Genomic DNA, 25,743 nt, shown 5'->3' with positions numbered 1-25,743 from the left:
CATGCCCCACGGTGGTGCCCTGGCGGTTTTTATGCCCACCTTGCGGTCACCCCCGGCGCAGAAGACAAGCAGGCAGGCTCGAAGCCAGGAAGCGAGGCGAGAACAAAGCCTGACAGAGTTTTATTCCTCCACAGCTGAGCTACTACCGCGCGATGGACGTACACTTGGTCTTGGCAACGTGTGTCCTGGTGTTCGCACCTCAGCTCTGCCAAGGTCAGTGAAGAATTTTGGTCGCTACTGTAGCTGATGGAGAAAACTCCTCCTGCCCTCCTCCACAACCCCTTGGTGTCACATTTTTATGTCTTTATATTTCAGATTCACCTTATCTTTAAAAATAAACTGATTCTTTCTACGTCTCTCTCTCCTTTTTCCACTTTCTCTGTTTTTCTCAGCCTGTCCTCTGCTTCCAAAGTTTTCCTGGATTTTTACAGATTTTAGTCATTTTCTCGAGAAGATTTTTCTTAAAATTCTGCCTCAATACTTTTCTTAAAAAAGGACCATTAAAGGACCATTCGTTTGCTTCACTTTATCTGAAAAAGGTTTAATTCTCATATATTACTAAATATTAGGTGTGAAACACGTGAAGGTCTTCTTGTGTACGAAAAGAAGGACAGTTCTGTAAAGCATTGTCTGAAAAATAAATTTTAAGTGAAATAATTATTCAAAAAGAGTTGCAAGCCTGTGCGGAACTAAGAATTGTCGGAAAAGATTTGAAATACTTTGCATAACACATAAGTAGTATTTTCTCCAAGCATTGAAATTCTCTGCTGAACTTAAGTATTGTCTGATTGGCATGAGTGGCAACAATGACTGGAAGTGTCGTCCGAGGCGTGTGTCGGCTGCTCTCTTGTACTTGCTAAGCCATCCTTGGCATCCAGATTGTATTGGCGGAAGCCTGGCATGATCTTGGCCAGAGATAGGCTTGATCTTTGTGGTGGTTCATTTATCTATTCCACCTTCTGTTCTGATGTGACTAGGAGAAGCACACCTATTGACACCTGGGAGTTGCAGTGGTTTTTCTTTTTTAGTTGGCGAAAGAGTGGGTCCTTGTGTCCGTGAGTTCGCACGCTTGACCGAGTTCTAATGAAACTGACTCCATGTGTGTGTGTGTGTGAGAGAGAGATACAGAGAGAGAATGAGCTTTTTTCTTTGTAAGTGGCGTCAATGGTAAACAAATGGAAAATTCCTGTAGTGTAAGTGGTTCAGCGAGTCTAATGCACTGACTGTGGGAAGGGGAAGCCATGTCTTTCTCTTTCCGTCGTCTCTTACCTTCCTTCATAAATCAGGTATTTATCTATGTTATTGGAGTGTGCGCGCGCGAGTATGCATGTATGTGCCTGCGTTTGTTCAGGTGTCTATGTGCACATCCTAACACGCATCTCTCTCATTCTCACATCCTCCTTGCAAACAACAGAACAAGTTATGTTTAATGTTTCTGGCCGTAAGCGTGTGTGATGCATTTGGGGAAAAAACAGGTGAGATATGAGATATCGTCTTCTAGGAATGTGCACCTGTGTGTGTATATATGTGTGTGTTTTTCTATATGAATAACTTCAGCTACCATTATTGTTGTTTCTACAATCAGGGTTTAGCCTTTATTCAAGTGCATTAGTGCTTATCGGGCAATGATAAAGGTGTAAAAAATTCGCGAACGTTTGCCAGACAAAGATCAGCACAACCTGGACTACAGGCACTGGAAGGTGACCTTACTGCAAGCCACAGACACTGAACCCAGCGCCCATAGCCATGAAGCAAGCTTTAATCCCTTCCCCCTAAAATGCTGTGTCTATACCATATACCTACAGTCCTTCCAAGCCCTTTGTAGCCACCATACCTGTGGATCGTCCGCAGGTGCCTGCTACTAAATTATTAGCCAGCCTCTTACTCCTGGATGAAGTCCGCAGTCATTCCGGTTAAAGCTAACCGGGGGTTAACACTACAGCTGCTTCATGAGTACAGCCCCACAGGACGATTTCTTTCTTTACTTGTTCTTGGCGGCCACATGTACCTGGTGCACAGCGTGCTGAGTGCTTTGCGTGTGAGTTTCTGGGCAGGTGAGCGGTCCTTTGATCACTGCCGACGCCCTTGTCTTACCTTGTGTGTATGTGAGGGGGGAAGCATGCAGTATGTCTGTGAGAGTGTGTGTATATTTATCTATTCAGAGAGAGTGTGTGTGTATGCAGTGTAGGAGCATCCAGTGTGTATGTGTGTGTGTGTGAGCTTGGGTTTGTGTTCACGCGCGCATGCATTGTTTGTGTGTGTGTGTTCCCTGTTTGCTCCCACAGACCGTGAAATCCAGTGTGAGAATGTCTGCCCCTGCCTGGTGTCATTACCCATGACAGGACCACAGAGATCTGTCGCCGAGATGACGAAAGTAGTTTAGTAATAAAACCCCGATAGGTGTCGCTCGTGTATCCTGATCCCACCCGTCTCCCTCCTCTCTCTCTCTGGCTTATCACGAAAGACATTACTTCTTCATGTTTTCCTGTTAAAATTTCTTTGTCCTTTTCCCCTTTTTAGTTTATCAGCTAAGATCGCTCAGTCACACATTCTGGTTATACAAGCTGCAGGAAGGACAACTCTAGCTTGCCTAAGCAAGGAATGTGCATGTGTTAAATAACAACATGAGAAAGCTTTAAGCAAAAATATTTCTTTCTCGGTCTGTCTTTTTTACCTTTATATTTCGTTTGTGTATACGAATGATTGAATGGCAATGAAAAAATATCGGAAAAGTGCCCCAGAGAGAGCTGAAAGTGGTTAGGTCTGCCTAGGAGGGGAGGATCATCACTCTTCCTCCGCCGCTAGCCCCATACCCTGATGATTCAGGTTCCCATTGCTGTTGAGTGTGTGGAGGGAGGTTTTCTCGTCCAAACCTGGAAACGGCGATGTTCTGTTCCCATGTTCATCCTGTCTTTGCCAGGTTTACGCGCCACCCGTACTGAGAATGAGAGAAAGAGAAAGACACTTATTCATCACTCATTCACATCCAATGGTTGGATCCTGGTTGTAGAATTCTCTGAACTGTGTTTATTTATTAGTACAATTTGTTTGGCTTGACTTTTTTGTGCATCCTTCCTTCTACATACCATGCCAACCAGAAACTAACGGTTAAACAGCTTTTATACTCGTTTCAAGGAGGTGTGTCGATTAGATTTAAGTAAAAGAAAATAAAGTCTCATAAAGGTGTCAGAGACAAGATTTTATTTTATTTTACCTTAATTAGTCCACATCTTTGGTCAAATGCGACTACTGTAGGTGATGGTTACAGCTGAGACTGTAAATTATACTTCCAAATAATAATAACTTTTCACAGTGCTTGGTTAACATCAGTGCCTCAGTAGGATCACATGTTCAAATATATTTGACCAGTATGGGTACTAACAGAGAGAGAGAGAGAGACCACAACACATGTGCTTACTCAGTCTTCAGACTCATTGCTGCCAGATGTCAGCTCGTCACCATCACAGGAAGCCATAAAAATGTCGACTTGAGAGTTGACAAGCCTGGAGTTATCAAAGAGCAACAAGCGATAGCAAGATATCCAGACATGGCGGCAACGTCTTCACCTCCTAGCCTCGTTGTGGCATACAGCACCTGTGTGACGAACTGCGCATGTTTACGCCTGAGGCAGCGAATCTGTAAACAACAGCTTGAAGGGGGAGAGCACCGCTACCGGAAAAACATCCCTGCGTGGCAAGAAGTTTGTAAACCGACGTTCACCCCGAAGATGTTCTTGATAGTTCGGTTCGAAATTAAATGGCTGTTTACCTATTTTGTTTCTGCTCCGAGGAAGGAGACCTTGAGACGGATCTGGTCTCTTGGCGGCTCCAGTCTACCTCAATGTCTATGTCGGGCCCACGCCAGGAAGACGAGGATCGAGTCAGACGTGGACGTTGGAGAATTTTAATTTGGGCATCGTGATAGGCTTTGCTCGTGTTTGACACGAGGCTTTAACTTAATTCGGATGAAATGAGAGGCTAATCTTAAAAACCAGAGGAGAAAAAAAAAGCCAAAATGTCTTCACAGTAGGAGCTCTCTAATACCCTCCCGGTTCTCTCCCTTGATTGAAGACGTAGTTATCCAATCTCACAAGTAACTGCGTGGCGTATTTTTTTTTAAATTTAACCTAACGACGAAATGGATTATCTGCCCCTTTCCTGTATGTAGATGGCGTTTATATAATTTACTGCTTCCTTTTATTAAACTTGCAGAGCGAGTGCTGTCCCTTGCATTCAGATGCTTTTCTGCATGTCGTCCTTCACATTCTTGTTGCGCAGTTTGACCAGTCATCTGTTGCTGTATGAGATGAATTACGTCCCCCTCCCTCATCGGGGTGTCCTTATTTTTATCTGTTTTTGCTTTGTTCTCATTCCCTCTTGTTTTTGTTCTTTCTTTTCTTTCTGCCCTCCTTTGTTGAATTCGTTCGTTGCTGCTCCTAGTCACATTCCATTCTGTCTCTGACCTGCAGTGATAGTAATTGTAAACCAATGAGTGTTACAAATAATCCTGGCAATCCGCCACGATCTCTGACCTATCTTGTACGATCTTTGACCTTTCCCACACGACCTTTTCAAATTGTCCAGAATCGTCTACGCGCACAGTAGTTTATTAACAATACTTCCGGCCTTTTTTTTTCCTTTTTCGTTGTTCCCCCGCCCCCATTCTGGTGGCCAGCTGCAGTCTACTCACACAGGCTTTTTCATAAGTCACACCGAAGAATTCAGTAGTCCTTCCTTAGTCCTTACTTTAAATGTTAACAAGACTGGCACAAGAAAACAGAAGTGAGAGATAGTCATTTTAGTTGTGGACTCAAATATCTTTTTTGTGTGACCTCAGTTTTTAGGGCTAGTTCTTGGAGTATGGGTTCTTTCGGGAATTTTCCGTTTTGTTCTTTCTTTCTGCACCTTATCATCATTCCCCACTCCCCTAACATAAGAAGAAATCACTGCCTGGTGGAAGCACAAATACCAAATCAACCATCTGTCTGAGACCTGCACCAATTTGTTATACCATCAACCCCTCTTAATCCCGATTCATTCAAAACCTTCGGGGGTTCCCCCCACCCCTACCCACCAACGCCTGGTCCTGCGCATTGTGTAACATACGGGTACCTAGCACTCTTTGGGTAAAGAGACACAAAAATGTTCAGTTGTATGATTAGCACAAATATCTGCAATAAATAAAGGTTAAGAGCAGCTTTTTTGGCATGGTTTCCAGCAGTTATCTCCGTGTCAACCTCTCCTGACCTGGGATAGACGATACTCTCGCTCTGCAGGTCATCAGCACCGGCTGACTTTTTTTCTGCGTCCATCAACAGTCATCGTCTGATCCTATAAAAATACTCGAGAGTGTAATATTGTTTAATGTAGCATATCTTACGCAAGATCTGATCCAGCCTCCCTAAATTTTCGTCAAAAATAAAACACATAAAATATAGAGGCCGCAAGGCCACAGGATCATAAAGACAAGAGAGAGAGAGAAAAAAAAATCGGAGTGTAAAAACAATCATGCTGTAAATAAAATCCAGTCTGGACTGGTTTACTCCATTCGCGATATTCATATCAGCGGTTGGAGAGGACCGCTCGTGGTGGGCAGACCACGCGCTCTCGTCTTCCTCATCCCGCTCGCTCGATGGCGCCTTTGTCCTTCTCCTCCAACCCCTTTCCCTCCCCTTGCAGGTCCTGTTCGTCTTTTTCTCGTGGGAATTCACAGGGTGTCCAGCAACTGCATCTTCTGGAGGAGGTGTTGATCACTTGCGGCAGTCCGACTTGGTGAAATTAAAACGATCGTTTCAAACCTCCATCTTCCTATGAATAGGTAGAACGGATGTCCAGAGGTCTGGATGTATATATATAAATGTCTGGGCTGTCTATCATGAGTTTCTTTGGGGGTGAGGGAGGGGACCTTCGTTGCGAAAGATAATTAGTTTAGTTTCTTGATTTTCTGTATATAGACGAAACACGCAACAAGGATAAAATAATAGTTTAAGTAAATGAAAATATTCTACTGATATCGTCATTGTGGGTCCACAGCACACACGTCTCTGCACGGCGGTTGTCTCCACGTCATTTCCGGACAGTAGCGAACAGCAAGCTAACAACACAGAATCACTTTTTTAATTAACAGCCAACATTAATGTTTCATCAGTGCCAAAGACACAAAACTACTTTTCAAAAATCGTAACAAACTGTCAGCAAACTTCGTCGTTTGGCAAACAGTGAAAAACAAACACCAAAATAACTCGTTTCATATTAAGACTACGACAATGCAACAATTCCAGCAAGATATTGTTCGTCTGAGTTGAAACCTTTAATGATGTCTCCACAATGACTGTGGCATTTTCATCAGTTTCACGTGTGTCATTGTGCGGTCATCGGACAATGCAGCTGTAAAATGGATGAACGGCTTTCACGACCGTTGCACCGAGGGACCTGCGACACTCGAGATTATGAAGTTTAGTATAAGTGTATACCCAGGTTAATAACACGGGTACAGTAATTGTCTGCTGATCTTCTCTTTCAATTCTCGGACAAAAAACACACTCCCCTTCATGTGATTTATGGCTGCATCACTGGGACGGTGTGGCGACTGGTACTTGAGTTCTACTCATCATAGACACCACGCAGAGAGTGTTATTTATTGTCCTAATGTAGACTACACAGGAATTGTTTGTCTCCCCACTAACACAGCTTCAAAGAAGTCAAATTGCTTTGACAAAAAGTCAGCCATATTTTAATATAGGTATGTAGTTCTCAGTCGTATTACGATAAGCTTTTGATGATAAGAAATGTCTTTTCGATGACTGGTTGAAATATGTTATCGTTCTATTGTCGATTGTCTTCCCACGTACTTCCCTCGTTGTGACGTATGAAGTCTCGTCCATGTCTAAAATACTGTTGTGACGAATGAAGTATCATCGTACAAGTTGATAATCTTCGATGTTTCCGCTTATAACTGACCGACATATAACATAATTCAAATCTTAAAAGTGAAAGTCACAGTAAACAGTGTTATTAAGACAACCACGTGAAAAAAAAATTCAAGAACCTCACCGGAAGTTATTTCTGAGAGGACTACGTCGCATGTTGATGTTTACGTGTTTTTAATATTTATAAATACATAGTCATTTGTTTCACCCAAAATTTTAAAATATTTTGCAACTCTCTTCCATATCTGAGTCTTAGAAAGAAAAAGAAAGTGTGTGAATGTGTGTGTTTGCATGCTCGCGAGAGCACTCTTGTGAGTTAGAGCATGGACTTGTTTCTCATTATTTCTTGAGTATATATTGCAGTATATATATATATGTTGTCTTCCTCCACTCCAGGAGAACTGCACACGGACCGTCATATTATAATGTCATGAGGGACAAAATCCTCAATCGTCAAAAAAGAAACGTTAATCAACAGAATTCAGAAATAGTCACTGCTTTAATGCCGATTATTGACCTCTCTTCTTTCACCTATACTTCTTCATCCCTTTTGTCATCATAAGCTACCTCGCCCGAATCTTGATGCACGTGTCGCACCACGTGACAGCCCTCGCCCAGCCTCGTTCTCGAAGTTCCGATGGTTGGCGAAGCATCGAGGCCAAGGATAGTGTTTTGTGAACACACAGCATGGCGGAGAAACGTGTTGAGTAACGGGTGCACTTACGGGTGTCCCTATATGGCAGTCTTGCGTGACGGAGACAATGGGGGGTGGGTTGAGTGGCCGAACGTGCACCGCTAGGTGGCGAATGTCACAGGAAGTATCAGACCGTCGCCTTACGTGACGATCGTAAAAGCTTACTTACCTGCAAAGAATGGCGGGAAGGGCCAGTTGGATTGGAATTTGGATCTTGAAAGGTTCTGTGCAAACATGCTTATATACATACATAATACAAGCACACGTATGGACATACATACTCATACAGACACACATATACACAGATACATGCAGACACGCCGGTGAACACGTACACATACGCATAGTATATATATAGACAGACAGAAACATTATACACATTCAGACATAGTAAGAGAGAGAGAGATTATGTTTAAGGTCTTTGGGTGAACTCTGAACTCTGGATCATTAATCTGAGGCTAATGGAGTTAACGCGGATGATGTTACCAAAACATACGATAACCGAAGTTGTAGAAATACTCTAGCATACAGCATAGAGCACACACACACACATACACACACACTTACACACACACGCACTTACTTACACACACACACAATGCTGGTCTCTTTATTTGCGTGCGCGCGAGCGTGTGTGGGTGGGTGGGTAGTATGGTGTGTGTGTGTGTGACTATGTTGTTGTCATCAATAATTTCTAATATCTAAGCCAATATTTTCTGCTCAACATCTTGTTAACAACAATGCTGGACTTCTGACCAGACACCTTCACATCATTTCTCGAAATACCAACAAGAGACTCACTATTAAAGTCCAGACTCATCTGGCGAACCAGGGTCGGACCTTAAGAATATTTACGGGCTGGTCGAGATTGGTGGTATCCATGATCTACATTCTTACTCGTGAAAGTCATCAAATTAAATTCTTCCCTTCAATTCCTCCGAGAGACCTTCCTTGCCTAGTCCTTTCTGGGCTTTGCACTTTAAGAGTTCCACAATTCGAAGAAAAAAAAGTCGCAGGAATCGATTCTCTCTTTATCCCTTTTTTCAATCACTTTGAGACGCTTGGCCCATTTCGTTAACTGAAGATCAGATCCTCATTTCATCCTGCCCATTCTCCAGCTGAAGGGTTTTCGAGAAAAGGATAAAAATACGCAAAAGAGAGGAATAACGATGGAGGGTAATTTTTCTCCTCCTGGGATTGTGTGAGTTTCTGTGACATTGTAACATTAAACACATTGAACTTATAATACAGTCAACAGAAAAAGTAATTTTTTAAAAATCTTAGCTCCAACAAGAAAACAATGGAAACAACAACAAAAAGAATGTTTAAAAAAATTTTATTTTTTAATATGGTGCTGAGCGAAAATCTGAAAACTTTCAAATAGTTACCCACATCATGTAACAAACACGATTGTTTGCTGTTGATAACGATGACCAGAAGGAAGATTTTTTAAAAATGGGCCTGGATGGTGGAGGAGAGGAAGAAGGACAAATGTTGGTGTCATCGTGCCAGACTTTGTTTCTTTTATTAGTTTTTAATTTGTCAATCTTTCGAAAAGATCGTGTTGGAAGTTTGTTTTTTTTATTATTAAATTATTGCCCTGGGTCATTGTCATCATCTTCACAGGGTACAGACCTTCTGGAGTGCTTTGGTCGCTCCCTGTGTGTTTCCCCATAACACTTACAGCCACCATAAATAATAACAATTGTGAGAGAAGCCTGAGAGGGTGTTAGCTCGCGCCTGCACCTTGACATCATTGTTATCATGTTAACAGCAATCGGGAAATGTAAATAAAAATATTCTGAAGTCAAGAGTTCCTCTTAGTGGGGTGAGATAGGGGTAGAGTGAGAGAAGGAGCGAGGGATACTGTATTCGGGGGTAAGTTTCGATGCAAGGGTTTTAACTCGCCAGAACTGTACTCACCCTGCATCCTCCCTGTGAAGGGTTTTGCTGTTTGTGTTCTCTCCTGACTGAGATGTTCACTTCGTATGACGTCAGACCTTCTTTTTTTTTTCTCTTTTTTCCTCCTAAATCTTGGTTGTATCTCATCCCTACTCATCCTGTTTACTCTGATGGAACGCTTGAAATAATTTTCGTTTCTCAAGGAGCCATTGTAGTGTTCTCTGATTCGAAAGATGCATTCTCGAGGTCCTCCATCTGTCAGTGTCGCACCTCCACACCGATCCCCTTTTCAACTATTTATACCCGCAATACTAGCTCTTCACATGTCGAGAATTGTTCTTTTTACTGTTTTAGCTGATGAAGATATTAGTCAGACTGAACAGCTCTATAAACTAACAGACAGTTCTTATCAAATGCCTGCAGATTTGTAGCAGCTGCACTTCGCAAACTGCACACTAAATATATCTTTTGAGTTGTTGTTTATGTTTATATTTACATTTTCTATAGTTGATAACAAAAAATACTAGGTATTCGGTAACTGATAATTAACAGAATTAACAGTTTTACCAAAGAGGATGGGGACAAAAACCAGAGAAACAGCGGTCTTAAAAAATAAAATTTTAATATCGGGAATAAAATCCTTCCTGGAAAAAAACAGCCTGATCTTTTCACATCCTGAGAGTATTGAAGACAAACACGGGCATGTAGGCGACACGTGCAGCAGCAGCAGCAGCAACAACAACAACAACAACAACAACAACACATACACGCCCACATAACAACACTCGCGATGTCGTGTAACGTTTCTGACTCTAGTGAAGAAGAGTGTTGTTAGAAATGTCACAGGTGAGAACGAGTGTAAAAGGCCACAATGACTGTATTGCCTTAGTCTCACCTGCACCAAACCTAATTTAATTGCGTCGTCAGCACTGAGGTGGCCTAAAACTCGGATGGTTTTGCTAAAGTTCAAGGGTCAGTCGTGCACTTCCTCGCCCACAGAATCTTGCTGACTTTTCTCTGACCTACCCTAAACTGTGGACCGGGTGCAAGACCTGACCTCTAGATTATCTGCCAACGTTCTAGCTCTCTGCCTGCTTTCAGTTAGAACAGTCTGCAGAATGTTGGTCCTAAGCTAACCTATAGGTAAATCTTATCGCTGCCTCATGAGTGAGGCCCCACGTGACACTTAGGAAAACATAAAGTGAGAGACGTGTGTGTTAATCGCACATCGAGGATGCTTCGTCTGTAAGATTATTTCAGCCAAGTCGACCCATGGCCAGTTGCTGATTGTCTCTAAGAACAAGCAGCAGAGTGAAGGTGGTCGTCCCTCTCAGGCTTAGTTTGTTCCCGTGGTTCATATACACAGACACATGAACACACCGGCAAACACTTACCCATAGGCATTATATATAAAGATATAGGGAGACTGACAGAAACATCAAACACACACACAGAGATTAAGTTTAAGGTCTTTGGCTGAACTCTGAACTCTGGATCATTAATTTGAGGCTACTGGAGTTAACGAGGGTTATGTTACCAAAACATACGATAGAAGTTGTAGAAATATTCTAGCATACAGCACACACACACACACTGTCGGTCTCTTTTTGTGTGTGTGTGTGTGTGTGTGTGTGTGTGTGTGTGTGTGTGTGTGTGTGTGTGTGTTTTCTGGTGTGTTTGTGTTGTAGTTGTTTGTACACGTTCGTAAAATCATGAAGGTAAACAAAATAATATTTTTAAAATTTTAATTATAAATAAAATAAAGATTACTTAACAAATATTTCTTATTTCTTACCCTTTCAGGACATTGTCTGTTTACACCTAGTGCTCGTGACTAATAGAGATCTTAAAGCAGGGCGTGTGACAACATGACTAATTGACTCAAAATATTGTAGTAAAGCACTGTGAGATTTACTTGTTGTAATTCACAATGACATTTTGTTTCTGTCTACGTTGTAACTCAACGTTCGATGAGATTACATTTTCAAAGGAAATGGGCTTTAACTTTAAAGCAACGGTCTTTTCATTATTTGTTTTCAATTGTCGAAAATTCCAGAACAGTGACTAAACCAGTAATTTAACCTTCAAAGAAAATCACTCCGCTAGAGTTTAATTGAGACGAATCGTAAAATTTACAGCTCATCCTTCTTTCCTAATTTTATTAGTTTCTTCTTTCTTGACTTCTTCTGTGCAAAGGCAAGGGTTGTCGCTATATCACAAAGTTTCCATTTGGTCTTAGTCTGTTGTTGTTGATGTTTGTTTATTGTGTCATCTTGCAGTTTTCCCCACCATCTTCCTACCTCCCACTATTGTTTGTGCCCCGAGATACATCGAAGCTGTCTACCATTTGTCGTGTATCATCATCTCTCTTGACTTGCTGTTCCTCCCGACATTTGCACGGCGGCTGGACATGGAGGCTTGGCGACCACATTCAAAGATTGTTTGACAGACAAACATACACCGGGTTACACTCTTTCCCTTTTTTGATTACAGCCAACTAAAACCACATACCTCACCTCCTAAAAAATAAATCCTTCAAAAGGCGGATTAATCTTGTGTGCCGTCTTTCTCTACCCCACTCTTAAGTGGACTTCAAATTAAATGTTTCATTAAGTCCACTGACGATGGTGAACAATAAAAACATACTTTTTAAAGAGATATTTGCTATGACAACTGCGCCAGCAAAACATCGTTTGTTTATTTACTTGAGTGATACTATGAGAGGAGGGGGTAAAGTGAATACAGACACTTAAGGTCCAGACTGCTTTGTACGATGTTTGAGCAGTGACCCTAGAAATTCATGCTCTAACTAGGTTTAACATTTATTTTCAATTTTAATACTTCTTATGGTTTTGGAAGTGATTTTATACATTATATATGTGGTCATGTTCATGTTTGTATTAAAATCTTCTGGATGCTTTTTACTTCTCGGTCTAACCGTTTGACTGTTTTAACCGGGTGGATTTAGCCTGAATGGGGCTTCTACAAGTAGGAGTTAACTTCATACAAACAGCAGGGAAGGATGAGGTAAGGGGAAGAGGGGAACAGGAGGGGATTCCCAGTTTCTTGAGCCAGTGACTGAAAGGCGGGGCTAGTGCTTTCGTGACGTATGAGGTAACCGTTACACCAAGGGAGCAAAAACCTTATCCCATGACCTCCATAAGTAAATCAAGCTTTGCCGTTAATAAATTGAGAATCACGACTGGAACTACTTTATCAAGTTGAGCATTAATTCCGTTTTACTCTCTAATGTTTGAAGTATTGCCACTTAAGTTGACTTAACACGTAAACAAATTTAGAAGTGGCTCTTGACGCATAAACCAATCAGGAAGTACAGCTTAGAGTATTAACATGTCTACAAGTAACGCCTAGCACAGGGGTGGGCAATTAATTTTCCCAAGGGGCTGCATGAGAAATTGGGATGGTTTTAGAGGGCTGGGCTAATATAGTTAACTCAGTTTTACCCAATACTGTGTATATATATATATACTGGCGGGCGGGCCGGTCAGAGACAGGAGGCGGGCCGGATGCGGCCCGCGGGCCGCCCCTTGACCAGGTCTGGCCTAGCACATTAACAAATCGAGAAGTAGCTATCGAGACATTAAAAATGCTGAGAAGTATCGCTTACCGCACTAATAAATCAACGTATTTAATTAAATTCTGGGATTTATTGAGTTTCTCATCATTTCACTGTGAATGTGACCTTTCTCTATGACACTTTGGCCACGTAGACTACTATACTGTCATTACAAACAGATTTACTGTCATTACTGTTATTATCAACCACTACTCTACCCTTAATTTCCTCCCATGTGCCCTTTGTGACTTTCCTTGGGTGTTTATGTGCACCCGCATATGACGCACTGGCCGTAATTTATATGTTATTAGCTTGTTTTTAATTGGACCTCTGACCTTAGATAGCAGCAAACTGTTTTCCTGCTCTATAGGTCAAACGTCCTGAGTTATAGATAGTGTCTGTCTGAAAGTAGATAGCTGACCTCTTGGAAAGAGAAAAGCTAGGAAATATTTCATGCACTGGGAGGATCTAAACCCATTCTTGTGGTCTTGGGTTCGACACCTCCGAGACATTCCTGAGTGTGACAAACAGGATCGTATTCCGAATGTGACCTACGTGAAATATTTGTTTTTAAATTTCTTACACAACGCTCCTGACCTAAGAACATTTTAATGTTGTCGATGGAAGTAGTTTCAGTTATGTGACCTTCAAAGAAGTCGACAAAACTGTATATTCGTCCCGCTACATAATCCTTCGCATTATTCCAGACCTGCTCTGTCTTCTGGACAAAACTGATGACGCCTATATCATATATAATTAGAACTTTATTACGAAATGCAAAACAAAAATTCAATAAATCCTTTCACCTAGTTGAACAATTTGCTGTAAAACTTTGAAAAATGTGTTTTTGAGAATGTCATCTGACCCTGACAGCGACAGAAAATAGAAGGTCTTCAGGATCGGTTATTGTCCTCGATCACTACTTGCATAAGGTACCGACAAGCTTAGAATAGATGAAGGTTGGGGGTCGTGGGGGTCACCTTATACTTCTCTTCCAACTAGTTTTAGAGTTTGTAAATAATTATCAACGTCTCTGAACAAGTTACGCCAAAACAGAAGTCAACACACAATGTCCTAAATTATGAAAATGGCGCATGACCTCTACCCTCATCCCACACACGCACACACGCACACCCTACACACACACACCCTACACACACACATATTACTGGTACAAAGACACATCAGGGTTACAGTCCGCATTAAGTTTCCTACATTTCACGCTCGTGGTTTCACCGAGGGTCAGCTTACACCGGGAAGACAGGACTGACATACTTTACACTTACAACTGAGGGACTGAGGGGGAAATCTCGTTTAAGTCTAGTCACAGCCGGGTTTTTCTTATAATTGACGAGGGTAAGGTTAAATAACTTACTTGTATCGTGTTTCTTTTCTTTCTTTCTTTTTTTTTTTTTTTGTCTGTTGTTTTTTTGTTTTTTTTTTTGTCTTTTCTTTTTTCTAACCATGGTCATTAGTCTTCCCTTTCTTTGCTGTTGTTTTTTTGTTTTGGTTTTGGTTTTTTTTGTTTGTTTTTTTTTTGTCATTCACCTCTATTCTGTGTTTTTTAATCTTAGCCTTTTATTTTTTATTTCCTTTTTTAATTTGTTCTGCCTTTATCTTTTCTTTTAATTTTTTTGTTTGTTTGTTTGTTTGTTTGTTTGTTTGTTTAGCTTTTATTCTTTTTTATAATTTTTTGCTTCTGCCTTTTTCTTTCTTGAAATTTTTTTCTTTTTTTTCTTCCTTTTTTGTTTTCTTTTGTTTTTGTTTGTTTCTTCTTGTTGCTGCTGTCTGTTTTGTTTTGGGTTTTTTTATTTGTTTGTTTGTTTGCTATTTGCTCTTGTTTTTAAACTTTTTTTCTTTGTTGCTTTATTTGAGTCCTTTTTTCATTTTTCTTCTTTTTTTTTTTTCTTTCGTCATTAATTGCCTCATACATTAGAATTCATCAAACTTCGTTATTAAAGATACATATCTTCAAGAAAGTTTCTTGGACATCAGCTAAGTGGGAAGGGAGGAGCTGTCTTTATTGAAAGAACAGTTTGTAGTGTACCTCCCCCCCCCCTCCCGATGTACGAACGACCGAGGAAAGGCAGTCGCCATCGCTGAGACTTCTGGACATAATGAGCAATGATGTTAATTAAGGGCTTGTCTCATCAATCTGTACCTGGTGCCGGCAAGTGACGGTCCAACCTGCCGCTGGCTCCCGTGACTCAGACCAGGTGTCACGTGCTCTGTCGCCAGCCTGTGTCGGGGACATGTTGTTAATGGTTTGGGTGGATGCACCGACATTGTCACCTGCTGCCTTTAGCCAGACAATGACATTCAAGTCCAGCCTCAGCACTCACCTGTGTATCCTTCATGACCCCGTACACTGTTCCCTAATGATGTACAGCACACATACCTAACCTCCACGCGTTCTTCAAATTCTATTATAATTATTAAATTATATCCACATTAACATGAGTACCCAACATCCGGGGTATTTACTGCATAATTATGATGATTCTAACAATAAAGTACAGTTATTAAAGTTCATTTGACAACTGTAGTCTATCTCGGAATCAAGTGTGTTAATACATGTTCAAGACCAGATAGACGAGACACAAGACCACACAAGACCATGTTAGACATACTAGGTAGGATCTTATGTGGGTCAGTGGGCCAAGGAAAGTCGTAGCCAATAACAACTGATGTGTATCTTCAAAATTAATAACCTGTCCAACAAAATGTTCCACCACCCCTTGCAAGCCAGCTTTAGATAGCGGCAAGGATGGCGTTTCCGAGATGCAACAGACAGAACTTGTTTGTCAGACAAAAAGCAGGCATTCAGCCCCAGGCACACAGTAGGAGGCCTCATCTCGCAGGATGCTGTGTTTGAAAGCCCTCTTCAGCTCCTGCTGGGAGCGGGAAGACGATACATGCGATACGAAAAGTAAACGAAGAAAAAAAACAAGATGGCATCATAGAGACGTTGTTCTAACGTGGGAGCAGTCTCTCCATATTACGATGTGCACGTGATTGCAGCATTCCTCTCTACGAGAGGCCTAATCAAAATGTCAGGAGGTATGGAGGGTTCCTTCAGAGACGTCTCCTGGCAACAGGAAGCTGCTGGGGGAGGAACTGCAGGCGGTAACGGGAGGTGATCAAGTAAAGAAAGACCCATTCAGCAATGGATGAAAAGGCTTTCGCTTCATTATTTCTTTCTATGAAACCTTTTCCGCCCTCACCCATCCCTTGAAACAACATTCTGTTCACATCGGTACCGGTACCGCCACCAACAGGACCGCCTACTTCCTTGCAGCCATCAACCATCACCATAACCACTACATCTTACAACAGCAGGATCACCATCTAAAACATTATACTCACTGTCTGTCATAAACTATTTAACTGGGATAATTAAGTTTTGCAGGGAATGTAGACACGTGATTCAGATGGGTTGGTGTGGGGCTGGGGAAGGAGAGACAAATCACAAATGATGTGAGTGGAACAGCACAGAAAGGCGTAGGCTGTTCTCAGACGAAAATGGTTACCACATGTTCACACACACATACACACACACTCACGCTCTCTCACTCAGGATCACAAGAGCTTCTTTCATTAAAACTTTTCCCGTATCGAGCTGCCTGCCCTGTGGCCATGCTTCACCAGGGAACATCAAATCCGATCTTACCCTGTCTGTTTTCCTTGGAGAAGATTCTAGAAACAGGGGCCCGGCCTTATGTTCACATTTTTTGTAGGTTAATGCAGTACATGCGTGTTCACGCACGTGGGAACATGTGTTTGAGAGTCTGCGCATGTGCGTCTGTACATACAGGTGAGAGGGAAGGAACGAAAGGCTGAGGGTATTTTTTGAGAGAGAAAGTGCGACGAGTGCGTGATTAGTGTATGGCGTGCTATCGGGGTTTAAAAAATATGCTGCCTGAAAAGAAAACATACTTTTGTTGGCTTTGTATCTCGCAGGGCATCTCAGGACGACGAGCATCTTTCCTTTTTGCACTTACGTGAAGTCACGTAGCGGGCATCTGCTTGTATGCACCAAAAACCATCGAATACTCGCTAAACAGATACCATTGGGAGGTGTTGGGGAGGACTTTGTTGTTCCTTTTGTTTGTTTGTTTGTTTGTTTGTTTGTTTGTTTGTTTGTTTGTTTGTTTGTTTGTTTGTTTGTTTGTTTGTTTGTTTGTTTGATCTTTATGTTCTCACAAACACTTCAAAACTCAAGACCAACACAATCAGAAAGGACGCTGTACTTCATGACTGTTTCCTTGCTTCTCAAACTTTTGGGCACAAATTTTTCATCATCTACAAGATCAACATGACTGTAAAAATTTTTTATTGTGATTTCTATATTTTCTTATTATTTTTTGCTTGTTTGGGGGGCTTATTTGTTTCTTTGCGTCTTTTTGGGTTGTTTTTTTTTGTTTTTGTGTTGTTGTTTTTTTGTTTTTTTTTGTCCACAAGGCTTTGACATTTTGCACTTGTGTCTAGTAGGAGCGCTCCTGGTGAATAACAATATCCGTTCTTGATATGAGGATGATTTAACGCCCCATGACCCTGAGGTCAACACTGTCCTCTCTCTCCCTATTACTCATATTAAACGTCACACCCAAGAACCTTTGCGCACACCCACGAACCTTTGCGTACCTAGTCAAGGCAATCACTGAACTTATTTTTAACATGGATCTTAAGAGTACTGTAGTGGTGCCAATAGTGCTCGAGACAGAACTGAAGATGGACCATCAAACACTCGACTGTTCTTCACGACTGCGGGCTGAAGCTCATCACACCCCTGTTTGCTCACCTCAGTGGGCTGTTTGTTTTGGGGTTCGTACAGGGCTATGATTGCCAATTGTCAGTGGCCTTGGTTTTATAATACCAAACTTTAGTGTGTCGACATTCACGGAGGAGTACATACCAAGAAATCCCGATTTGAAAAAAGCCAAGATCAACTATTCTGACAGCACATCCTACCGCCGAGATACGGGGAGGGTGGCAACCTCTGTCTTGTGGAATGCTCTTCTATGAAATCGAATCCATGCTGGATGTAGATAGACTTCGGCTGCTGAAGAAGCATCCAGTTTTATGAGCTATGAGTCACAAACTCATATCTAGCAGGTGCATGCACGTTTTGCTGAAAAGGCATCGTAATCCAAAATGAAGCGGTAGAAGCACAGCAGTCTTAATGAAGGGGTTTGAGCAAAGACAGAAAGCAAAAAACTCTTCCAAGACATTGAAAATAAAGTGTTCAAAGCAATAGTCTGGTAAATGTGAAGAAAAAGAGAGCTCTGTGTCTTCCTGGGGTTAAAACTTCAGACGTTGAAGTCCAAAGCTTTCTCAAAGTCTAAGATTTGGATCGTCTCAACCTTTGCAACACACGCAAGGGAAGAGCTCGAAGCAAGGACAATAACGATAACAACAATCGCTTGCGGATTTAATTTTATTGTAGTTCAAAAACAAATTTGTCTAGAAGCCTGTTAGACAAAAGTAGGTTTCCGTATCTAAAATGATAGAGCTCACGTGGTTCACACGTAAAGCGAACACGTGATTGGATAAGTAAGAAACAGATTACAACGAGGGTAACAAAAGACTATAGTTCACATAGCCAGGATAAGACTAGATAAGAGCAGCCCACACTCTATGTCACTCCCACACACATACACACAAGTAAAGAATTAGATGAATAGGGATCAGAAGCCACATTCTGAATGTTCATCTGTTAATGTCAAGTAAAGAGCTGGTTGAGTGGAGCTTTAGTGTGCGTTGCCCCAGATGGTCCGTTAGATAACTAACCACCGCTCTGTACAGGTTCTGTAAAATGACTGTCAATGTCAAGAATAAAAGAAAGTGCTGTTTATTTCATGCCATCATCTCGTCCACATCTAGACAAATTGTCTAACTCTCTCTTTTGTTGTCCATACAGGCGCTGACTGGTCATACACAGGCACTCATGGTGAGTAGGACAGATATGTCCAAAGATACAATTGCAATATGTCCAGAAAAGCTATTACGATTTGTCGAAAGACACATATGGTCACAATATGCTATGTTCTCTCGTCTATCACCTTACAGCTCATCTTGTGCATCACATTATCTCATTCAGTTTGCCCGCATACATTCACAAGTATGTAAAAGTTATTGAAGACAAAGCATTTTTTCAGTTTTTGTGGGAAGTTGAGTACCTGCTTCAAGTACTTTTATATGTATATACTGAAGAAGCCTCAAGCAAAAGCTTGCAATTTTCAGAAGCATAGAACAGTGTATGGGTGTGACTTGTTGCAGGGACGGATCACTGGCCGACTGATTTCATGTCATGTTCTGGAAGCCGGCAGTCGCCAATTGACTTGGACAATGGCGAGGCCAGCCTAGACGACCATCTGAAACCGTTTTCTTTTGAGGGCTTCGAGCCACACACGCATACTTGGAACATTGTTAACAATGGACACACAGGTACTGGGACGGAAATCTTTGACGAGATCGAGACTTGTATTCACGACCATTGTCAATATAACCCATCGGCTAACTTTTAGCAGTTTTTGAAGGATTCTGGCGGATACAGTTAACTTGACGGCAAACTAAATCCTGAATTATTAACTATTGAGAATGTGAAGTTAACTAACCGACTGTAATAGTAGGATTTTATATGTAACCGGGGATATGAATATCTATATATATAAATGGGTAAACGTCACACGCTCGGGAAGATAACTCTTAACGCATACCCGTAGATTGTTGTTATCTTTCATGTTATTATAATGACTATTGTTATGAACCGAGAGCAAAGTTGTACCCGGGGTTACAATGGGAAATCAAAGGCCTGTATCCGTAAGTGCAGTCGGTGTCTGGACAGTTGATATTGTTTGACCCCAAGGACCGTGAGTATAGAGTGGTGGCAAAAACAACCCAGGGTTAGTGTGCATAAGCAAACTTAAACTTCTTAAGCTCGAATCAGATGGGTTCATGCTTGGGGAGACTTAATACTTAAGAAATAGGTCAGTTCAGTGACCTCTCGTCCTTTTTCGGACGGTGGCTATTCTCTTCTGTCACTGGCTGGGTAGAGACAAACAGGGGTCAAGTAATGCTATTGCAGGGTCTGGACACGGAAATAACACTCTTGCCCTTGATTGCCTTATTTTGTCCCAGGGTAATGACTTGCCTCTGCTTCAGGATGACGGCCCCATGAATGTATTATAAATTAATTTACGTGGTCAAGGCGACAGCCAATCAGACCATTCGAAAGATGTAGTAGATCGAGCTGATGTTATGTCCCTTTAAATATGATCTGACAGCGCACAGCTAGGATGTTTAGATTCTGTTGTGCTGAGCCATTTACCTTTCTTTTTTCTCTTAGTCCAAATAAACTTCGTGAACGAAACTGCCATTGTCAGCGATGGCAGTCTTCCAGACAAGTACATTGTACGACAACTTCATTTCCACTGGGGAGAAGACGACGGTCAAGGGTCGGAACACACTGTCGACGGGATGGCGTACCCCATGGAGGTGAGTCCACTGACGTCAGCAGCTGATACCAACATCACGTGACGCATACGAATGGCATGCCCTTGTCCAGAAAATGACGTTTAGGGATGACGTAGATTTCAGAGCAAGTCTAAATGTGACGCGAACTTTACGTCAGGCAGTATGTAATAATGACTGAAAACCACAAAAGACGTAATGATTACGTCAGACACCTCAAGCTAAGGAAAGACAACCTACCCAGCCTGCAAGTGTTCCTCAGCCTCGGTAAAGCCCCTTGCGGAGTGAGAAATGGACAGAAGTGTGTTCTTTAGGGGCCCGTGGTGGGGTTTTGGATGTTTTTGAATGACACTTATTCATCTATACTGGATAGTCCGATTTTATTTGTTGTTGTTTTTTTGTGTTTTGTTTTTGTTTTTGTTTTTTGGTGTTTTTTTTTGTTTTTGTTTTTTTTTTGTTTGTTGGTTTTTTGGTAAGGACACCCATAGTCGCTACCATACATTCATGATGCTCAGTCTTGGCCATTGTGTGACGTCGTCATTACATCTCAAAGGAAAGCTTATGATGAAGGGATTTTTTTTTTTTTTTTTTTTTTTTTTTTTTTTTTGTAGCATTGCGGTCTACCTGACGGAAAGTAATTAAGTAATTTTCTCGCCATCTTGCTTGCAGGTTCACATCGTGACGTACAAGTCGAGTTACGGCAACATCGTGAATAGCCTGCAACACAGTGATGGTCTCGCTGTCCTTGGGTTTTTCTTCGAGGTATCATCTTCTGTGATATTTTTCTTTAGACCATGTTTACAACAGGCATATCAAAAGATGTAAATTGTTCACATTCTTCTACAGATTTCTATCTTCCTCTGGACCGTGCTTCCTCCATCTCTCTCTCTCAATGTATGAGAGTGTTAAAAGTGTATGAGGGTTGCTATACCAAGTGCTAACCAGCTCGGATATACAGGTCAACAATTTTTCACAGATGACAAATTAAAAGAAATTCAATTGCATTAACACTTACTCCTTTCTATCGGAGTGGCAGGCTTTAAAAAAAATCGAAACGGGAAAACAAATACAGATTAATTTTGCTCCACGCTGTTAACTTTCAACCAAGACAGAATGATAAAAAGAAATAAAGTTGTGAACGGCCTATTATTTACAAACGAGTGAGGTTCACCATCGCCACAGTATCATCTGATCGTTCAAATATTGTGCACAGATTACCTCCCTTCCACCTCTCATAATACCGCGCGTCACGTGTTGTTAATATGCAGGTCACACTCACTACATAAACAAAGCCGGTACTCTAGATGAGGTGGAAGCGGGCGATGTAGAGAGAGAGAGGTGGGGTGGGTAAGCTGTCTTGTCACGAGTAAATAACAGAGACTGCCTGGCGTCGGGCGATTTATTTATTTATTGTTGTGTTTTGTTTTTTTGGCAGATCGGCAGCACGCATAATACCCCCTTTCAAAATATTGTGAACGCTCTGCAGCATGTCAAAAATCCAGGTAAGAGGTGTCAAACTTCTGTCGACTTCTCCTGCTGACCTGTGTTAGATGCACCAGGAGGCTGGTGTTACAGTGAGTGAGGCAGTGAGGGGGCGAGCGTGAGGAAGTGATGGATGAAATGGAATGACGAACGTGAGGAAGTAATGTGATGTAGATAAGGAGGTGTGATGAGTAAGACTAGTCAAAGTGAAGTACGTGAACTCAGTGGAGTGAAGTGAAACTGAACTAAAGAGTGGAGAAAGTCAAGCGGAATAGAGTGGAATGGGTGGGAAGAGAAAAGTGGAATGAAGAAGACAAGAAAAAGTGGAGTAGGGGAACTAGAAGAAACGAATGGATAGTGGGTTTAGGTGAGGGGAGAGATGACTTGTGAGGAGGGGAGAGGAAGGAAGCGAGGTGAGAGAAGAGACTGGATTTATGGCGTGACGTCAGTGAAGTACTGGCACTGGAGTGGCGGGGTCCGTGGATCACAAACTTATCCTACCTTTGCAGAGGACACCTACGCCATGCCGTCCTTTAACCTCCTGTCGCTCATTCCGGACGACAGAGAATACTACCGCTACCTGGGTGGCCTGACGACACCCCCGTGCAGTGAGGTCGTCATCTGGACTGTCTTCAGGACACCCATCCAAGTTTCTGCTGAACAGGTAACAGGGAGCGAGTGATTTTGTTTGTTGTTGTTTTTTGTTTGTTTGTTTGTTTGTTTGTTTTTAAATTTGTTTTGTTGGTTTTGTTGGTTGGTTGGTTGGTTGGTTGGTTGGTTGGTTGGTTGGTTGGTTTGTTTGTTTGTTTGTTTGTTTGTTTGTTTGTTTGTTTGTTTGTTTGTTTGTTTGTGTGTCTGTTGTTGTTGTTTATTTTTTCGGTTGAATACTCAGGTCGGATTCACATTCGGGAAAGTGTTGCCAAGGTGAGAGTGTGGTGTAGATATGTATATGAGTGTGATCATGGGTTCTAACTTTCTATACCTGAGTTTCTCCTCCTACTTGCAGGTCGCTGCGTTTCGAGATCTTCTCTACGTCGACCACAGCAGCCACGCCAGTCTTCCATTGACAAACAACTACCGCCCGGTCCAGGACCTCAGCGGCAGAAAAATTACCACCACCTTTGAACCTCCAAACTCCTCCACTTCCAGTCTTGTGGGATCATTGGGCTCGATAATTATGTCTTTAATCACCGCGGCCTTGGCACGCCTTTGATAGTTGAACTTTTAAACCTCAAACGTTTTATTTTCTAATTACCAAACTAAGGCAACTTTAATTTAAGCGAAGCAACTTTCTTTTATTTTTGTTTTTGATCAGTGAGTAAGCATGAATATGTGTAATTTATACTAGTTGTCTGAAAGATGAAAGTTGTAGTTAAAATATTTGAATTTGGGGAGCATTCAGATTTTGTCTGAAGACGACCATTGCTCTCGTGTATTACATTTTTAAATTGTTAAATTCTTAGTCTTCCCTTCAACCGGTCTTTTAAAAAAGTTCTTTCTACAGGTGTGGAGTTTGTTGGACTGAATGTCAATGTTGACGTTACCATGGAAACGATTGCGAATTGTGAGCGGATAGTGAGATCCTCCAGCCTTCCCTTCCCCTCCCCATACGACCCTTCACCCCTAAAATCTTTCACAATGTTGATTTTTCTTTTTTATTATTATGGGTCTATTTTTTTTAACTAGAAACGGTGCAAAAATATAATTGTAAAAATATGCTGACAGAGCTCTTATCTTTCTCATGGCAAGTGTGCCGCCGAAGTATTACTCGCTCTTTCTGCAAGATTTTTGAAATTGTTGATGATTTAAAGAGTTTACGATTCTTTTTCAAGAGGGCCTTTAAAACTTACTGAAACATTGAAAACTTAATTTCTGGCAAAAAAGAATCTATTATCAACAGTTTAAATGAGACCAAAAAAACAAATATATTTTTATTACACCAAAAGAATTTTAAACTTGGCTGCTGTGTTCTCTAGTATCAGTACAATACCCTGTTAATTACAATTAGGCATCTACTTACTTTTGTTCTCCACAAGTCTAAATACTAGCTATTTTTATGTATCTTATTTATGTAAATATCTCCACAGTACTTTAGTCGAAGAGGAGCATTCTACACACCTTTCGTGCAATATTTGGTAGCACTGATTTCCTCTGTTGTTACGGACATGTAAGATGTAACCACTTTTATTTCTGTACAGCACCAAGCACGAGATTACAGACTAAGATGCACGACCCAAAATATGCTCAATTACATGTTATCCTAATTATTTAGTTAATAATTAAGGGGTTTAGTTTCGACGCCGCTGACAAATATGATCAATAAAAAAATAAACTCAACACTTGACCTATAAGTTCTTTATCTGGGCTGTTGTGTATCTATTATATGTATATATTACAAACTCTAGAAGCACAAGGCTCAAAAAGGACCGACTATTCTTTATTTTCCTTCTCTTATTCTTTTTTAAACTTCTCTGTCTCTCCCTAACTAGTTTTTATTGGGGGGGGGGTATGGTTTGTTGTTTATTGTTTTGTTTTTAATTTTCTTTTTGTTTTTGTTTGGTTTTTTGTTTTGTTTTGTTTGTTTTGGGGTGGTTTTTTTTGTTTGTTTGTTGTTGTTTTTTTGTTGCTGTTGTTGTTTGCTGTTGCTGTTATTTTTCGAAGATTTTTTTTTTTGTTTGTTTCCTTCGAGAACATTAAAAAAGATCTTCAACAGGAAGAGCACGATTCTCACTCCTTCGTCACTGCTTCGTAAGGTTTCTCGGGTCACGTGAATCCGACTGGCTATGACAAACATCATTCAAACTGCTCAACAATTAACAGAAGCTAAAACTAAAATTTTTTTTATCAGATGTCGTCAGAAAAATTTTTATATCTTTAACGAAATTCAACAATGCATATAAACGCAAAAGAATCGGCAAAACGATAACAAAATTATTTACCACAAGAACCCACTTTTCTTGTGTTTTCTAACCTGCCGATGGAAGAACAAAATACTGTTGTGTATATTTGCTTGCAAAGTCTCTCTTACAACTTGGAGGATGCTACAACTGGCATGTCCACCCTCACGTGTGTGGCTCAGAATAACGAATCTGTTGAGTGTCTTCGGATTTCTCACAACTTGTTTTTCTCATGGCGATGTAGATGAATGCTGATTCTCATTCCGAGGACATTGTGCTCGTTTCCTGCATCACCAGAATAAGGATGTCCTGCTAAGAGTCAGTTTATACTAGTTTATCACCTCAAGAACACCTCAAGTAGCTATAAATATCCTTAATCGTCTGTAAAGATGCCAAGATGGAGTTTTGTCTTATTAATGCCAAATAAACTCGACTTGTTTTATAGAAAAAAAAGCATAGCTTTTTGTCTTCAGAATGTGTACAAAATTCCTGCTAAATTATGTTTCTATGTATGGCATAATTAATATACTGGTCCATTTCGCCGTGGAAGGTGTCTACATGTCTACGTGTGTCTGCACGCACCAGTTAACTCCCTTTGTTTGAAATATGTGTCTGTGCGTTGTTTATGTGTCTAAGTGAGTGAGAAATAGGTTTGTGAGATTCTTACCTGGTTCCTTTATTCCCAATACTATTCTTAATATCAATCCTTAATATTATCCGTAACATGTGGGTCCAAGATCGCGGTATTGCTCCAGCAGTAACATGTACACAAAAAGGGGAGATCAATGGT

General features: G+C 41.2%; 1 protein-coding gene across 1 annotated transcript; it reads left to right on the top strand.

Annotated features, from left to right (window-relative positions):
* LOC112561820 (carbonic anhydrase 2-like) lies at positions 1 to 24,407 on the top strand. The gene is made up of 8 exons (XM_025234571.1): positions 1 to 213; positions 19,022 to 19,051; positions 19,381 to 19,548; positions 20,450 to 20,598; positions 21,244 to 21,336; positions 22,010 to 22,076; positions 22,566 to 22,720; positions 23,063 to 24,407. Exons 1-8 carry the CDS (start codon positions 153 to 155, stop codon positions 23,267 to 23,269), a joined length of 930 nt encoding a protein of 309 aa, XP_025090356.1. The 5' UTR covers positions 1 to 152; the 3' UTR covers positions 23,270 to 24,407.
* The last annotated feature ends 1,336 nt before the right edge of the window (positions 24,408 to 25,743 follow it).

The sequence above is a fragment of the Pomacea canaliculata genome, linkage group LG4, assembly GCF_003073045.1.
Source record: "Pomacea canaliculata isolate SZHN2017 linkage group LG4, ASM307304v1, whole genome shotgun sequence".
NCBI lineage: Eukaryota > Metazoa > Mollusca > Gastropoda > Architaenioglossa > Ampullariidae > Pomacea > Pomacea canaliculata.
Note: the sequence above shows the minus strand (reverse complement) of the source record. Positions and strands in the feature narration are given on the sequence as shown.

What these genes read in the sequence shown, in the direction of transcription:
- LOC112561820 (XM_025234571.1), top strand. Translation starts at nt 153, where the DNA reads ATGGACGTACACTTGGTCTTGGCAACGTGTGTCCTGGTGTTCGCACCT. An exon ending in CGCACCTCAGCTCTGCCAAG is followed by an intron (nt 214 to 19,021) that starts GTCAGTGAAGAA and finishes TTGTCCATACAG; the next exon opens with GCGCTGACTGGTCATACACA. An exon ending in GGATGGCGTACCCCATGGAG is followed by an intron (nt 20,599 to 21,243) that starts GTGAGTCCACTG and finishes TCTTGCTTGCAG; the next exon opens with GTTCACATCGTGACGTACAA.